The 17,855-nt window shown below is 38.2% G+C and overlaps 1 protein-coding gene across 4 annotated transcripts in view; it reads left to right on the top strand.

Moving 5' to 3' along the window:
- Window positions 1–17,855, top strand: part of ARHGEF12 (Rho guanine nucleotide exchange factor 12) — an 89,735-nt gene that overhangs the window by 2,160 nt on the left and 69,720 nt on the right. For all 4 annotated transcript variants that reach the window (XM_072427143.1, XM_072427141.1, XM_072427139.1 and 1 more), the window contains exons 2-3: window positions 11,541–11,564; window positions 12,004–12,110. In XM_072427143.1, the coding sequence (XP_072283244.1) occupies window positions 11,541–11,564; window positions 12,004–12,110 (131 nt within the window). The remainder of the gene's footprint in view (window positions 1–11,540; window positions 11,565–12,003; window positions 12,111–17,855) is intronic.

Here is a 17,855-nt window from a genome sequence, read left to right as displayed (position 1 = left end):
GTACTATGGATGGAGATATCTGTGTGTGTGTGTGTGTGTGTGTGTGTTGTTATATATAGATCTGTATATCCGTGTACTATGGATGGAGATATCTGGGTTTGTGATATATAGATCTGTATATCGCTGTACTATGGATAGAGATATCTGTGTGTGTGTGTGTGAGATTTAGATCTGTTTATCGGTGTGTTCCTTCCAGGAGGATTTCTGTATGACAGATCAGTGATGTTCCCCATTGTTTATCCTCTGTGTGTTGACTCACCTATGATCTGTACACCAATGACATATCCTATCTTTAAATTATTCCCTAATATTAGCCCAGACCCCATTTCTAAGAAACTGTGGGTGCCCTGCGTGAAATGTATATAAAACAGAATGCCAGAATGCAACAATTTGATAAAAATTGTACATTGTATAGGATGAGACTGAGAAATTTTTTCATAGGAAACATTGCCTCACTTTGAGTTTATTACCAGCAGGATGCAAAAAAAAAAAGTTGTGGCGAGAACAGATGAAAACTGTAAAAGATACGGTACGTTAGGAATCATTCGTTCAGGTGTGTTTTTGCACAACATACACATTGTCGTACACACATTGCTGTGTTTTATATTTAGCAATCCATTCATTTGGAAGGACAGCCCAACACAGCTCGTTACACACAAATGTGGCACATGTTATATTTGTTGGAAAGCACTATATATATATATATATATATATATATATATATATATATATATATATAAACACATACATATATTAATCCTGAAACATGTTCCCTTAGACCAAGCTCCTAGATCATAAACTGAGGAAAAGTGGGAAAATGTCCTGTGCTCTGAAGAAGAGCTGGTGTAACACCGTGGTGAACATGGCTCTGTATCAACTTTCTATAAACATGTCCCTGGCATCTGATTTAAAATGAGCATGTATTTTTCATAACAACATTTCTCGAATGAGACATTTGATTTGTTGTCTGTGTTATTCCCAGTGAAAAGTGAGGTTTAAATAATTTTGGAAATCCGTGCATTCTGTTTATAATTTACATTTTACCCAGTGTCCTAACCATGTTTTGAAATCAGGGTTGTACACAACCTCCCTTGCTTCCTTCTTCTTTCACCGTTATTCATCCCACTTCTTGTGTGCCCCTTGGAGAAAGTCCTTCCATTGCTCAGCACTCAGAACAATGTTGCAGAGTGATCACTATGTGAGTGCCGAACTCTACAGGTGGACCCTGTATTGTGACACAACTTTTCAGTAACCACCCAAAACCAGCTGGATGGTTACTGAAAAGTGCCAGGTAGTGCCCCGGCTGACTAAAAAGGCGCAGGGAGAACACTGGTCCTAAAGAAGTATTACAGTGGCCAGGTGCAGGTTGTAAGGGAGTATTTAAAGCTGAACTTAGACATTAAGCTTGAATTAAAATATGATGTTTGCTTCAATACCAATTTATAGGTTCATATGCACATTTACAATTCACCTGCTTGGGTATAAATAGTAAGATTTTTTTTATTAGATATTCCAGTCAGAAAGCAGTGAGGTGCAGGCTGTCTGGTTGCAGAGATAATTCTGAGTATAAGGAAACTGACAGATGGGAAACCCCAATCTAGATTAACATGCGCTCGGTTTGTGGCTGCATTTTGTGTGTATTCCAGCAGATATGAGTTATACCACTGGTTTCATAGAGTGTCAGTTTTTTTTAATTTTCTATTTCCTAGAACTTTTCCTTTTAAAAGCCGTTAGGTGCCCTACTAGACATTTATCAAAAACCACTTTTCCATCTGCTTGTCTAAAAATATGAAATGTGATGTAAAGATGACTTGTGGTGGGCAATTGGTGAATCTGTAAAATAAGTATAATGGCAGTAGCCTTGTTTCTTACCTTCCTGTTAATGGTTCAAACTTTTTTTAGAAAAGTTAATTCCACTTTTTTTTATACTTCTTATCTTTGAGTTTTATCTCAAAGAGCCAGTGCACCCAATGTTTGATTTTAGTTAGAGCTGATTCATTCACCCTAAGGTTTTTCGTGTGTGTGTATTTTCTCTTTTTTTGTTTTCTGTAATGACTCTTTAAACCTTTGCAAGGGATGGGGTTGGAGCCCTACTTAAAGTTGTTTTTATTGTATTGGAGTCTACCAAAGTCTTAAGCTACGTACACACGGCAGATTTTTATCGCGAAAATCTTCCGTGTGTACAGTCGGTGTCGTCCATCGTCCGGACGACCGACCTGCCGGATCCACGCACGATGGACGACAGCCGATCGTAATGAAAGGGAAGGGGAGAGCGCGCAGCAGGGTGCCGCTCCGTCGCTCTCCCCCCTCCCCTCTCCATAGAGCATGAACGGTGCTGTATGTACAGCACTCGTTCATGCATCTTGCAGCCCCTTGTCGTTGGAAAGGATCATGAAAGATCCTTTCCAACGACAAAAATTGCAAGTGTGTACGCAGCTTAAATTGTCTGTATGGATTAGCACATCTTTACCTGCTTTCATTTAGCTGATATTTACTAATGCTGTGGTTATGTTAGGGTTAATTAGGGGTTCAGCTGAAGTTCTCTAAACCCCAATTTAGACCATACTCTAATTTCCAACATTATTATTTGTTTGGTTGCCCTAAACTGAATATTCAAGAAAAGCTGCTACTAATCCTTTATGTAAGTATCCATTGTTGAGTCTGTTTATTACAAGGCCATGGCTTGTTTGGTCTACATCCGTGGTGATCAACTCTCTCTTGTTATAGCGAGCCTTAATTGTTGCCCCCAATGTTGCCAAATGGCTTTATGTCGCATTCAGTGAGAATGTTATAGAAAGCTGTCAGACTGCAGATACTATAGGAGCTGTTGAAGCCGAGGGGATACACTTCATAGGCTGGAGATACATAACATGCCCCCAGCTTCCTCATTCATATTCAATACAGCCCCCTTAAAAAATACTTCTTCTCATAAGGATCTTTATAAACATAACCCATCTAAAGCGATGAAGGGCTCAAGGGAATATAATGGATAACAAAATAAGTAAAGGCTGGTTGAGGGATGCACAAAAAGTGCCATAGGGTCCAGGTTGGGCTCCTGCTCTTCTGTGTGATGTTGGTCCTGGTACCATGCAGACATTATAAGATGTTAAGTCAACCAAATCTTAACAAACTCAAAAGGAACCCTGCTTGATAATGGCTGCTTTAGTGAATGGTTAATGAATGGCTTGACTTTAATGAGTTCCTGCAAAGCTGTTAAATTTGTGGTACATAGATATAGAAAGTAAGTGCGATAACTACTTATATCTGAGGAATTGGTAAAACAACTCCTAAAAGTACATGCTATAAAATACCACAAATGATAGCCTGGGATGGAATTGCAGAAGACATTTGTTTTCAAACAAGGCCGTTTCATAAAAGGAACTGAGCACAAAATCAGTAAATACTTTTCAAAAGCATTCTACACCGTTCCTAAAAGAAATCGTGTGTATAAGACATGAGGGTCTATGCAATCCAAATGAACAAGATAATTTGTGTGAAGTTTGTTTTCACAATTAGTAGTAACTGGTCTCACCAATGATCTTTTTATCTGTCTGGGGGGTGGGGGATTCCTTCCTCTTACTACAAATGTTAGGCCTTTTCTTCCTAATGACTCCTAATTAGTTCATTTTAGGAATGGATTCCGGGGCGATACCTGGGGGGTCAGCTCTTTGCTTTAGTAAAGGTTTTTATTGTCTGAGTTCTTTGATTTAGTGCTCCAAACTGAACTGCATATGCAAGATGTTCCAAATGTTTTGTGTAAGAATATGTCAAAATTAGTACACAATTCTTATGTATATGAATAACAATTCTTGTTGGATTGCTAAATGATGTCTGGGGACACTTCTACAGATGCTAAATTTTTATCCTAAATAATAACAAATGACCATTTCGGGTGTCAAACATTTAGTGTTTATAAGAGACTTGGACGCTGAAGATATTTTTCTTTGACAACACTGCCTGTTACAGTTTTTTGAGGATCTGCATGTTTAAAGCAGAACTAAACCTTTGATACTTACCTGTTAGTCTTCGGTAGCAGGGTGCCGCCATCGTCTTCTCTTCCTGAAAACAAATATTGGTCCTCTGGATTGGCCAGAGTGGAATGCTGTCACTCCTGTGCAGGCATGCTGCTGTCCAATAATTCCCGACACGTGCAGGGGAAGCCGGGATTGCTGGCTATCCCTGCAACAAATGCTGACCTGTGCATCTCTAAATATTTGACAGATGGGCAGTGATCAGATTGGTAAGAAGAGGTATTGTAGAAGGGAAATTGCCTGTCCCTTTCTGTAATAAACACCTGCCTGATCTAAACTTTTTGTCCTCTTTATTCTTTTTGAGTTATTTGTTGTCTTTTTGTTTTTTTTTTTAGAAGCCTAATCTCCTGCAGGTTTTGTTGTATTTTTAGTTCAAAATTATTTTTTTCAGATCTATATTTTAGGTTTTTTTTTTTTTCCTTTTTTTGTGGTTTCTAACACTAATGTTTTTACACAAGTTTCATACAACATTTTAAGCTGGATTCATGATTCTCCAGTTAATTCCAAATAAAAAAATGTGACTCTTGGCTGAATGTTAGATACATTTTGGGATCTATTTATAAAGCAGTTAATTTGACATTCACTGAAAAATTCCCTTTTGTTTCAGTAAATTTAAGATTCACTTTGACTTTGATCTGTGTATACATACTTTTATTTCCCATGGGAATAAATAACATGATTTAGTAAATTGGGCATTGTACATGATGTTATTTCAAACCTTTTCTATGTTCTTTATCTTCTAACATTTTTTTTGTCTTTGAGATATATTTATAGGAGGAGAGGAAAATGCTACTCTTTCTCCATTAGCCTTTGCTGCTCTACCTCATTTATGAGAATTTGGCCATGGTGTTTTCCAAGTGCAGTGCTTTGGAGCTCTTTTGCAGGATGTAGCTTGAGATGTCACATTCACGGCCTGGAGGTGGTGGAAGATGAAATGCGAAAAGGGCTTTTTTTCTATAGCAATTGATTGATTTTTAAAATGCTTTTGTAGACAATCTGGCTTTGTGGATGGAAGTTTTTGGTACAGGAGGCTTTTCATTTTTATGAAATGTTCACTGTAATGGTCATTCTTACCTAGAATTTCTGTGGTTCTTTGTTGACCTGAGGTCATTGAAACTGAGATACCTAAACTTAATTTAGTATCATCAGGAAGCATCTCCAGAGACTTGAGAATAGGCTTGAGTTATTTGCCTACTCTGACCAATAATTTTGTGAAGGACATTTAAAGCTTTTAATGTGTATATGGGCATCATCTTATTCTGCTCTGATAGGCTGATTAAGGAAAAAGGCTGGATTTTTTTAGATACTGTACTTGAGTGTTGTAGTGGATAGATTTTGTTAAAAAAAAAACACCCCGGTAAATTTTGTCTATGAGGGTGACTTGATTAGAAACCATTGATTGCGTTAGCATTGGTAAGAGCTTCCACTTTCAGTGATAGCACGGCCTTGGAACGAAGAGTGACCATAGTTGCTTGCTCCTAGTCTCAAAACAGATTGTAGATTAAGGCTCTTCAAAGGACATGGTGTCTGAAAACAGTAATGTATATCAATATGAATATTTGTAAATGATTATTTATTCATTGGAAGGACATAGGGAGGTGCAAAGCTTGCTGCCTGAGGGTCCCCTGGGTCAGCTCTGCCCAGGGTGGTCCTCTGGGACAGCTGCTTCTGCCATTGTCTAACTGCAAAATTTTAAGTTAGAACCTTTAAACTGTTTGCAAAAAAAGACATGAAAAATAGCGTGGGGACAAGAAATAGGGGAAATAAGCCAAGGAGTGGGTTAGAAAAATGAATGCACAGGATTTCGTAAACCTTGTATAGAGTGCAGTTGTCTAGTCAGGTTTGTAGGTGTACCAAGTACTCTACTCATATTGGTGCTCAGTGGTGAAGTGCCCATTACGTTGTAAATATGAAACTCAAATTGGGTAATCCCCTTTTATATGGCTTATAACTTTTTGCAGGGCTTTAGTAGTCTGTCAGTATGCTCTTCAGTCATTTGTGCATCCTGATTGAGCCTAAAGGCTACTGCCTGCCTTTCTGTTTTGAAAACATACAAGGATGAGACTAGTATGAGCTTCTGCTTCTGTTGTTTCTAATACCTAATTACAGAATGAACAGTGAAGAGGAGTAGCTTTTTGTTGAACAAGAAAAGGTCAGACAACTAATCTGTTTTTGTCTGAATAATAAGCCTCTCGAGCCGATCAGAAACTAGCAGTCTGCGTTGATTGTTGATATCTTGACAGGCCGTTCCAATAGGTGTTTTTTTTTATCTCTTTCATTTTTAGAACGATTTATTAGATTGTTTGCCTGCCGGTGTCACACATAAAATCATTGTCACTCAAAACAAACGATCATGCTTGTCTTTGGCTAAAATGCGACGCGTACAACGGTTCCCTGACGTCATTTTTCCGTCCTTCCTGGCGGATCAAGGAACAACCACTGTTCACTCCTATGGAGGCGAGCACAACATGCTGCCAGTCACTCGACGTAACCCCCTCATCTCTCCATAGAAAAACGCAGTGCTGTGTATAGCACTTCCTCATTCATCTGTCATTGGAAACCATCAGAAAAATACAAGGTGTTTGTAGAGAAGAACTCTTGAGTCCTTAAAACACTACACACATACATTCAGCATACTTTCCTGACACCACCCAAATCCTGCTTACAAACTGTGAAATAGCTTTTTGGCAATTTCTGTGAAAAATGAGTATTTTGGTGTAGCCCTTATACGTCTAAAATACTTAAAATTTTATCTATATATAATTTATTTTTAAACTGGAATTTGTACATTTTTGTCAAATGCACAACGTTGGTGTAGCTATACTTTCCAGTTATCCCAGTTCTGCAAAGGTAGAAGAGTTTTTCTGGTTCATGAAGAGTGAAGTTTAATAAAAACTTGTTGTGTTATGCTGAGATATAATCTGGCTTGGTTTGCATGCTAAAGATTGTTGATAAGGTGTTTTATTTTCTATTTTATGTTTTAGGTAACTATTTAAACTGAACTTTGCATTAATATGCATTTAAGAAAAAAGTTAAGTTTAAGGAAAAATATTTTGTTTCTGGTGGTCACATCTTTAGGTCTTCTCCCACAATCCCAGGAAAGTAAAATATCCCAAAATTTGTGACTGCGTAGGTACGAGATTTGAGACCCTGAAGCAGATCATATTGCTACCACCTCTATAAGAAACCCCGAGTCCAGAGATATAAAGATAATATTCTTATCCCCAAGTCTTTTAATTTTTCTTTTATTTACAAGAGTTTTAGGCAAAAGCAGATGTTTTATAAATCTTTTTGGGCCCTGTGCTTTAGAGACATGGTCCACCTTAGTTGTATGTTCTCTTTTACCAACTCATATCTGTAAATTATGGATAAGCTAGTCCATAGCTCGGTGTGTACTCGCGTGACGCTCACATGACTTTTATAAGGACATTAGACTATAAGTTCCATTAGGTCGGGTGTTGATTTGTTATCTCTGTACACCACAATATATCAGCACCATGTATCGGTGCTGCAGGGAAAAACCAGGCACAATAAGAGGTAGATATACACTGTATTACCCAGATCAACCTCTAGATTCATTTTTGTTTTTTTTTTATAACTTTTAATTTGTATCAATGTAAAAAAATGTTCTGACATTCAATAGATTGTTTACCAGAGAATAAGATATGCAAGATCAGATGGCAAATATTAGGCTCTCTGACGCCTTATCTGGCACATGGCCAGTTTACTTTGCAGTTTTGATCTATCTTGGGAAAGGAAGGAGGCAGAGCAGGTTTTTCTGCTACTAGCAGTACGTCTTTACTAAATGTCATTTTCTAGGCCTTGCAAAAAGCCTCTCATGTGTTTCATGATGTACTTGTAGATGCAGGAAATGAAAACTTCCTGCTCTTCTAGTGCTTAAAGGGCCAGCAAACTTGTATTATGCAGTGGAGAAACTGAAAAGCTTCATATGTATTGAAATAATGCATATTTGAGATTGACCTTGTTCTACGCATAGCTCAATATGTCCAATATTTGAGGGGAAAATACGCAACAAGGCTTTGCCAGTTTATACTGGCAGTGAGGTTGTGGTACAGTTATCGCTTCCTCATGCCAGTGAGCTGTTGCCTCCGGGGTTTACCTAGAAGTAGTTTTTGCTTGCAGCAGCCCCATAGAGAATTAAGGAGGGCGGCAGTGTGCAGTGCAAGTGACTGAGGAGCTGGCATGGCCAGCCACTAGGAGCGGAACAGGATCACTTGATCCTGATACAGGTCTAAACATATCCTAAAAAACTTTTCTAAGTCACTTTTCAATTTTTTACAAACTGTACTGTTAACCTTGCTCATCAAACACTACAAATAAAAACTTTAAAGCAACAGGGTTGTGCAGACAACCCAGTCTAAAATCTTAGTAACCTATAGAGAAAAGCCGTCAATGCATATATAGCATTTCATCCTCACACAAAACAAGGCAGCTTGTAGTGGAGTTTAACTAGCCCTTTCATAGTTCTTGGTGACCATATTTACACTACGTCAAACCATTTCCTTCTGCCAATGACATTATTGGTATCTCCAGAATCCAGTGTGGGGTAGAGGAGGTAGGCGTTACCTTATATTTGTCTAAACAATAAAGCTTTTATTCATGAAGCCTCCCGGCCGGCACTGTCTCTTTCATCCACTGCAAAACACTTGGGTCATTTTGAAGAAAACTATAATGGTTTTGTGTTGGTTTTTATTTGTATTGCTCTTTAATGTTTTTATAGGCTGTGAAACTGATATTTTTTTATGCTCAGTTGATTACTGTATATACAGAACTTTTATTGTTGTCATTTAAAAGCAATGGCATTGCTTTTATTCTGCTAATGCTAGACCATATGATTAAAGTAGAATTAAAATTTGTGATCAGGCAGGGCTTTACTGCAGAAAGAGGCAGAGGATGTCCGCACAGCAAAAAAGAATGCTTAGCTACTTCACCTTCTCTTCTGTCAAAATTCTGGGGTTACCAAGCACATCCCAGTTTTCCCTGAACTGTGCAAAGGCATTAGATCCTCCTGGCCCGGCCAAAGATTGAATCAAGGAAAACGAGAAAGAATAAGACTAGGTGGAACAGGGTAGGTGAGTTGTTTTGGGTTTTGTTCCACTTTAAGGAATAATTCCCTGCAATGTAGTCACTAAAGTTTTTTTTTTTTTTTTTTTTTGCATATATTTCTTTAACTATTGAGCTCTGTTGGCATGGCTGTTCTCAGCATGTGGCTTGGTTGAGTTGGCTGGATATAACATTATATACATTCATATACTAATAAAATTTTTTACTTGGCAATCCATGTAAATGTCTGAAGATAATAGGTCCGTCTGTATTTCCCCCTTCGTATCCAGTCTGAAGCTGAGGTTGCAGTGGGCTGATGCTGGAAAAGCACAGAAATCTACAGCAGCCATTTACAAAATTCTTATTTTTTTATTGAAGAGAAAACCCAATCTGCAGGCAACCCCTCTCCCATTTACATTTTTATTTCTACTAAAATACCTTATAAAGCTCATTCAACTGTCCCTAAGTGGCACAGCTTCCCGGCTGCGTGTGTGTGTGTGTGTTTCTTCTAACCCTGTAATTAGGGGGGTGCAAAGAATAAAAAGATGAAAGAAAGGCCAAAGTGCAGCTTTAGGAAACCAAAAGCCACTGGCGAGTATAAACTTAGGTGTGCCTACTCATACCTGTGGCATCTTTCAGTACCCTCTGCTCTGCCCAAATGTTGAGCTTGCCCAGTCCTCACACATTATTGTCGTTCCATTACTATGATGGGCTGCTTTGCTGGCCCTTAGATATGTGCAGGAAGGGATGGGCAAGCACTGTTAGGAAGTGCCAAACCTCATTGTTTGTACTTTAACTATGCAGATTTGTCATCTGCATCCCCTATTTATTGTACAATGTTGTATAAATTGGTTATTTAGTTTTTTAAATTTGGTTTAAATACTCTGATACCAGAGTTACAAAAATGCCAAATAAGCAGTGTTCATATTTTAGGTGCATTGGTCAGGAAAACTGCAGGAAACAGTGGAATTAAACTGCTGCTGCTGCTGCTGCAAAAAAAGAGTGATGTCCCTTTTGCAATAAATAAACTTACTTGCATGATCACAATTTATGTCCACTCGCCTGTTCTTGCTCCATCACCAGGTTCTCCTTCTGGTTCAGGATCTTTGGCCATCTTGGTCAGGTTAGCATGATGTATATCTCACACATGAGCATGGGAGTTTATTCATTCCCAGCAGCCTCCTATACTAGGTTCACACGTTGCGCATATATAAACACATACAGCTCGACACATATTTTTTGCAGTACATTGACCTGCAGTTTTGTACAAAACGATGTCGAATCGACACGTTGTGATATATTTTTGTGTATAGAAATGCAGCATGTGCATATTTCTTGCTCAGTGCACACCAACCCAATGTTTTGGTGTGAAATGGGTACAAGGACAGCAATAATATTAGTGTTGTACTTCCACTGAACAAAAATGAACAAGCCCTAAAGGTATTTGATTTAATTTATTGTCTTGGAAGATGTCTGCAATTTAATATTTCTTTGCACCTCAATTTTGGAGTTCTTTGGGAAAAGGCAGAATAGGATTTTTTCTTAGCAGCTACTAGAGCACCTGCAGATATACTTAAATATGGGCAGAACAATGAATTAATTAACGTCTATAACAATGGTGTAATAACAAAGCATAAAGCCATAAAGACAAGAATGTAGTATAGCACTGTGATGATTTACCACTAGATGTCGCTGTGTCAGCACACACAAGTTGCTTATGGGGAGACAATGCTTTGGTGAGCTGATTGTTCCATCTTTCTTGTCACTTTCACACTTGCTCATCCTCAGAGTTCTTATAACTACCCAGATGTTTTCATTTAGTTCACAATGTGCTTGCTGCTAAATTTGTCATAAAATAATTACTTGCAGCATCATAGTGTGTGGTGTAGAAAAAACAGTAGTGTTAAAACTTCTCATTTATGTTACTTTAGTAGGAAAGGAGCTGATTTGTGTATTAAATATTCACAGAATGTTCTAAAACCTTTCTCTTTCTGGCTGGAGACAGGACACGACACTACACTACAGCTACACGTCTGCTGCACTTCTGTAATGGCAGACATTGGTGGCACAGGGTTAATACACTGTTGAGCCCATTGCTGTCATTTGGGGTGTCTTTTGATTGTTTGCTAATCTTCTAAGCTCTTTCTGTCATAATAAATATATATGAATGTTGTGTGTGTTGACCATACCAAAAATGCATATATATTTTTTTGAGGTTTAAAAACCCCAGGATTTTACATGCAAATGCTGGCCAATCGGTGGAAAGTTGTTGCATTTGTCCCTTTGCAGTAATATTTTATATATCCCATTTCTTTCTGCCCTAATAAAAAAAAAAGCCAGCTAGTTGGTGTGTTTGGAGTATGTAAATCAAAGAGTTTACTTTTAACCATTCTCAAACAAATGTTTAGTTTGTCATTTTTCTTTTTTTCTTTTTTTTTTTTACAGGTTTCATGCAAGAAAACCAACCAGGTAATTTAAAAGTGATATTTGTTAAAGCCTAATTGAGAAAAAATATTGATCTGTGATTTTTCTTTTTAGTTTGTTATTATTTGAGGTGTTGGATCTGTTGAAACACAAATGGGGCAGGAGGGGGTCTCTTCACACTTGTAGAATTGAATCAACAATTGTTTGTGAAGATTGTAGAATTTGTACAGCTGTCCCCAAATACTGATCTGCTGTGTTGGATCACTAACAAGCTTCTGCTATGGACCACTATTTCTCTATTGTAGAACAAATGTGTGCAAGAATTCTGATATGAATTCTGAATGTCTAGTATGTGTCTATGATATTTGTATAGCATGTGTATTGATATGTGTAAGCTTTTCATTCTTGAAAACGGCTGTTGTCTGGTTTATATTTTGGAAATGTTATGTATACAGTGTGTTAATCCAGAGTGGGTTAATTTCAGGCAAGGGAGCGTTTTAAGCAGCGACACATCAACAGATAAGAAACAGAAGTTTGATCGTAGTGTCAGTTCAACACATGATGTTTTATCACACGACTTCGATCCTACAGGTAGGACCTCTTTAATACTAATATTTTTAAAACAGTACTTCCCGTGAAATATGATAGGGTATGTTCTAATATTTCCTTTCTGGTCTCAGGTATATCTGAAGTTACTAATATGGGTGCTGACATATTCTATAATCCAACGCTGGAAAATTAATTTCTCTTTTAAAAATGTCCGGCAGGGGAGTGTCTGTGCTTCCCCTAAAGGAGCAGTAAGATCTTAGTTGAAAACAATTGTAATCGACAGCTAGGACACCATGCTTGATGTGTTTTCCTTTTAGCAGGCTGTTTAGTTTTTTGCAATTTTCATAGAAATTAAAGTTATGCTTAGACAACTGGCGGTGAGGATGTAATGTGGTTATGCCTGCCTTGGGGGTTAAGCTTTATGTAGCTTCTATCTGTGGCAGCCCCACAGGGGCTCAATAGAGCAGCAGTGAGTGGTTCAGTACTACTCACTGTCAAATCTGTAGAGGCTGCTTCTTGATGACCGACTTAAAGTGACCCAGCTTCTAGCCAGGAGCCACTACAGGTCTGAACCTGCCCTGAGTCTGGAATTATAAGATTTGAATAATTCTGCAGCACAATTTGTCAGTCTCACTTCATTTACCTTTGCAGGCTACACTAGCAAGACGGTGACCAATGGAAGGAAGCCTTACTAATCAGGATTTCAGTAAAATATTTTTCCTTTCCTACTAGTTTTGCAGCATAAAAAATGATTGATTTATTGGTTTTAATGTGTTCTAAACGGCAATTCTGCATAGGAAACAAAACTGGATGACTTTGGGAGCATTGTTTATCTGAAGTGTGCAATTTGGCACAGGGCAGCTTCCTATTGTTGTAAAAGCAAACACATATTAGAGCAGTGGTCACCAACTGGTGGTCCGCGGCTCTGGTCGGTGCACCCCCCCCGAGCGTGGTCAGAAGAAGGACCCCGCTGACCCCCTACAAATCCCTGGCTCAGGGAAGTGGCGAGTTGTCTCTGCACACAACCCGCCCACTCTCCAATCCCAGGCTCAGATCTGCGATGGGAGAGTGGGGGGTTATGACATCATGACATCACTATGTGGGAGGTTTCTCCCCCTTTGAGTGACACCCCTCGAATGTGCGGTTCGGTAATTGTGGCATTGTGCAGTAAAGGTTGGTGACCACTGTATTAAAGGAGTGCATAACAAAAAAAAAAAAAAAAAAAGGCTTTAGTAGGGATTTAGGATATTGGTGTAGTATCTCAAAAGCTACAGGTGCCAGTAATTGAATGCGTAGGAATATATAAATTATATATATAATATAAATTATAGGGATATAAAAGGCTAAAATGTAGCTAATAATTCTAACATCCATTAACAGAACGTGCTATATGTTTTTTGCTGTGCATTGCCATTCCTTCTTAACTGTACCCCAATGTGGAAGTATTAAAACGATAACATCTCCACACCTGTACTATAATACGACACCTCTGTGCATGAAAATTACATTGTTTACACCTTGATATAGCCTCAGGGCTTCCAGATTTTATGGATATAAAAAGCAACTTTAGCCTCTTCTTTCTATCTGTACTGCAGATACTGATGAGCAATATAACAAGTAAGATGTACATCTCTGCACTGCTCTCGTTTTCTTGCATCTATAGGAACAAGAAAGATCGCTCTGTTTTTTTTTTTTCTATGAATAAGATTTTCAGCTCATCCTTAAGATTCTTGCTGCATCATATTAAAATTCACATGAATGAATAACTTGCAAATCAGCATGACTAAATCACATTATTTTGAATAAAAAGCATATTTTACTTGTGACTCTCTGATTCGTATTGAATACATTTCACTTGTCTAGCAGCTTGGTTTGGCTGTCTCTGTTCTGCGTTACAGGGTCTCTTTCACTATTTATTATACCATATGTAGATTTAAAATTCTGAGCTCCCAATCAATACAGTTTTCATGGTTAGATTGAAGGGCATAAACCTTCTAAAATGGTGATTTTTTTGCTTTTAACTTGATTCAATTTTTCTATTATCTTCCATGTTAACAGATTTATGAGAGGGAAAAAAAATTCTGAAGCCGTTTTTTTATATTGTATTTTCTTCACTTGGTATTTAGACAGATACACTTTGCTACCCCCCACACCTATATATTAATGTTTGATGAGCGCTAAATCCCTTGGCAATATTTTGAGGTGCTATGAATACCTCTGTTAGGTATTGGTAGTAGAAAAAGACCCATCATTTGTATTACTGATTGATGATGTTAATTTTTATTTTTTTCTTCCTTTTTGCATTTCAATGCTGCTGATATCCTGCAGACTTATTGCAGCCAATCTCTGATTGTATGCATAATCCTAACTGCAAATAAAATAAAACTTGTTCTGTCCCTAGACTAGATGGGACTGGGACTCAAATGAGGGTCTTGCCCAGAAGTTAGTTGGTGTAAATGTTCTATTCAGTTTCCTAGGCCATGCTGCCAGTGACTCTGCCGATCAAAAATAATATTCAGCGATATTAGTATTAATTAACATGTGATCAGTTTGACATCCAATCATCCATCAAATGTATTGGTGCAGCTGATTGAGGCATATTAAGTTAAAGCCAGAAAATTTTATTAAAAAAAATAAATATATAAAATTTTGTAAAAAAAATAAATAAAACTAACTCATACCAAATAAAAGGCTTCTATGTCCTGTAGTAAATTTATGTGCATATTAGGTATAGTGTTACTAGGTTAGTGGCCACTGGTCAGAAAAGATATCCCAATAACTTAGAGTTGTGTCATTTTGATCTTCTAGATCCCATGTTAAGAGAAACACAAGAAATTGTGGTAAAACATTATTTTAGGTTAAGTAAGCGTATAAACTGTAATGATTGAATCACCACTTTTTTTTATCTTTATCTGGGATCTTCCTGTACCATGGTTCTCCTTTTCATATAGGTTTATATCTTAGGACAGGCTAGGGTGGGTCTGTGGGTAATTTTAATAAAACCTATCACTGCCTCCGAACAATCTAAGTTATAGTTTCCACTTTTAGAAGACTTTGAGTACTTCTCTTTTGATCTCTTTTGTCTTCCAGAGCTGAATCCTCTTTTGTCTCTTTCAGTAAATTTAAATGCTTGTGTCTCCTTCCCATGCACTGTGCTTCCTTACATTAATTACTAGCTACTGCATCACTGCTAAGTCCTACAATGATCATGGGGTCAGGGAAGGAGACCACAGAAATGCTAAGGCCTTAGACTCTCCTGGAAATGTCAAGACTTTGCCCAAGCCTGCAACCTAAATATTCACAGCCTTCTGTTACAGAGAGCCACTATTTTGGATTGTTTGGGGAAACAGTGTTTCCCTAAAATAATAATAATAATAAAATCCATACTTTAGCAAACATCAGGCAGTCATTGTAGACCTTTATTCTGCATCTGAAAATCAGAGCTTTTGATCAATAAATTTGTTGACCTTTGGTGGCTTGATAGTCAATGAAGCAACTCGGTCAGCTGTATGTACAACAAGGCAGCTAGTATTTAGAAAGTGAGATGAACAGTGGTAAACGTTAAAAAGATTACTGGGCTCTCCATACATTTTCATAAATAAAGGTTTGGGTTATAGGTGCCCTGAGGTCCTAAAAGGACCTGGCCAGTGTTAAACAAAATGAGGGCCAGTATTTGGTTCACGCTACTCCCCCTCCATACAAGTTTATGGGTGGGCAAAAGCAACTTAAAGCATGTTCTATATACCTGCAGAAAATTTAAATGATCTCTGAATCTTTTACATCTTATGCCAAAAGCAAGCTGCATTTGCCCATTGAAGCCTATCAACAAGTTTCCTTAGTTGGGGCTGTTTCTCTCGCTTGTTTTATCTTTGTTTGGTATCTGAAAATGCATTTCACCATACTATTTGTATCTGCTCTGTAATTTCATAAATCTGATGACCTGCCAAAAAAACAATCAAATGTTGATCTGTGCTTAACATTAGAACGTCTAACTACAAATTTAAAGTGTTTTGTTCTGAATTGTAATGTACACAGATTATATAATCTAGTTTTAACTTAAGCTACGTACACACGGCAGATTTTTATCGCCCGATAATCGGCATCGGCCAAATATCGGGCGAAAATCTGCCGTGTGTACAGTCGGTGTCGTCCATCGTCCGAACGACCGACCTGTCGGATCCACGGACGATGGACGACGACCGATCCTAATGAAAGGGAAGGGGGAGAGCGCGCAGCAGGGTGCCGCTCCGTCGCTCTCCCCCCTCCCCTCTCCATAGTATGTACAGCACCGTTCATGCATCGTGCAGTCCCTTGTCGTTGGAAAGGATCGTGAAAGTGTGTACGCAGCTTTAGATTTCATATTCTGAGGTGCTAAATTACTAAATAATATAACAAACATTTTGTGGGGGATTTTATTTTCTAGCCGAATTTAGAATTATTGTATAAGGCAAAAAAAGAATAAAAGTTCAGCAATTTTAGACACGTGTTATGCCCATGAATCATACTGTATTGGCAATAGTTACTGCAAAGATGACCGGGGCGCTCCATAGAAGAACTGCAAAACACTTCTATGGGTCCCATGATCTAGTGTCACTCGTGGCAGGTCACATTATTTATTTTATCTAATAATTATTTTTATCTAATAATGTATGTTTGCAGAGCAGTAAAGATGCATTCTGTGTTGGTCCTTGTCTGGGTGCTCCATATCATTAAAAGTGAGTCTCTTTTCACAGCAGAACGTGGAATGTAAAATGTTAAAAATGTACCTGTGTAAGCTTGTTTTTCCTGTCCTCGACAATTTATCCCACTTTAACGATCCTCTTCTGTCCACTTGCATTTACACTTCTGGGTTATAAAATGTGTGTTTTTTTACATGCTTTGCATTTTTAAGGAAGAAGTTCAGCTTTACATTTTTAGACTGCACAGTCGTATAGTCTACTCTTCTGAATTGAAATTGCTTACTTTGACTTTACTGCACGCAGTCAGCATCTCACATTGAGTGTCAGAAACTTGAGCAAGTCGGAGCCCGCCTCAATTTTTGGCCGGAGGACATCCAGCAGCATGAAATGGTTTCCTCCCCCAGCCTTTCTGTTCCAGACCTGCTTCTTTTAGTTTTTGGATTTTAGTTAAGCCATGATATACTTATAATACTTGGACTACTTTGCAAAATAGTATTTAAAGAGGAACTAAACTGATATACTCACCTGTCCCCCATTCCCTCGCAAGGTGCTGCCATCTTCTTCCTCTTCCTGTACATGATCTTCATCCATCTTGATTGGCCGGGCTGGGATGATGTATCCTCATTTATTCCCGGCAGAGGGAGCTGGGATTGCCAGGTATCCTACCAACAAAAGCTGATGTTGCGCATGCACAGTTCAGTTTTTTGCCAGATACCCAGAAGTGATCAGGCAGGTAGGAGGATTTATTGTAGAAGGGACTTGCCTGCAGTAATGACTTTCCTGATCAGGAATTCTTAAAAATGGAACTTTAGGTCAGATTCAATGAAAACTGAAAAGTCTTCTTTAAAAATGTCATTAGCATTCTAATGAAGGGAAAGGGAGATGGACAGATTCCAAACAGATTAAACCTTATCTTAATAGATAGGTAGAGGTTACTAATAAATAGGTGTAATAGGATAATCCTTACAATGTACTTGCACCTTGATGCACCCCAACTTGCACAGGCAGCCTGTTTTAAATTTTGACACTTGTGCCCGCCCACAAAGGCGGCGCCGATTGGTTTCATGAATGCCGATCGGCGCCGCCTTCATGGGCGGGCACAAGTGCC

This window comes from Pyxicephalus adspersus, chromosome 11 (assembly GCF_032062135.1).
Source record: "Pyxicephalus adspersus chromosome 11, UCB_Pads_2.0, whole genome shotgun sequence".
In the NCBI taxonomy this organism is placed as follows: Eukaryota; Metazoa; Chordata; class Amphibia; order Anura; family Pyxicephalidae; genus Pyxicephalus; species Pyxicephalus adspersus.
This window is presented reverse-complemented; position numbering and strand designations above follow the sequence as displayed.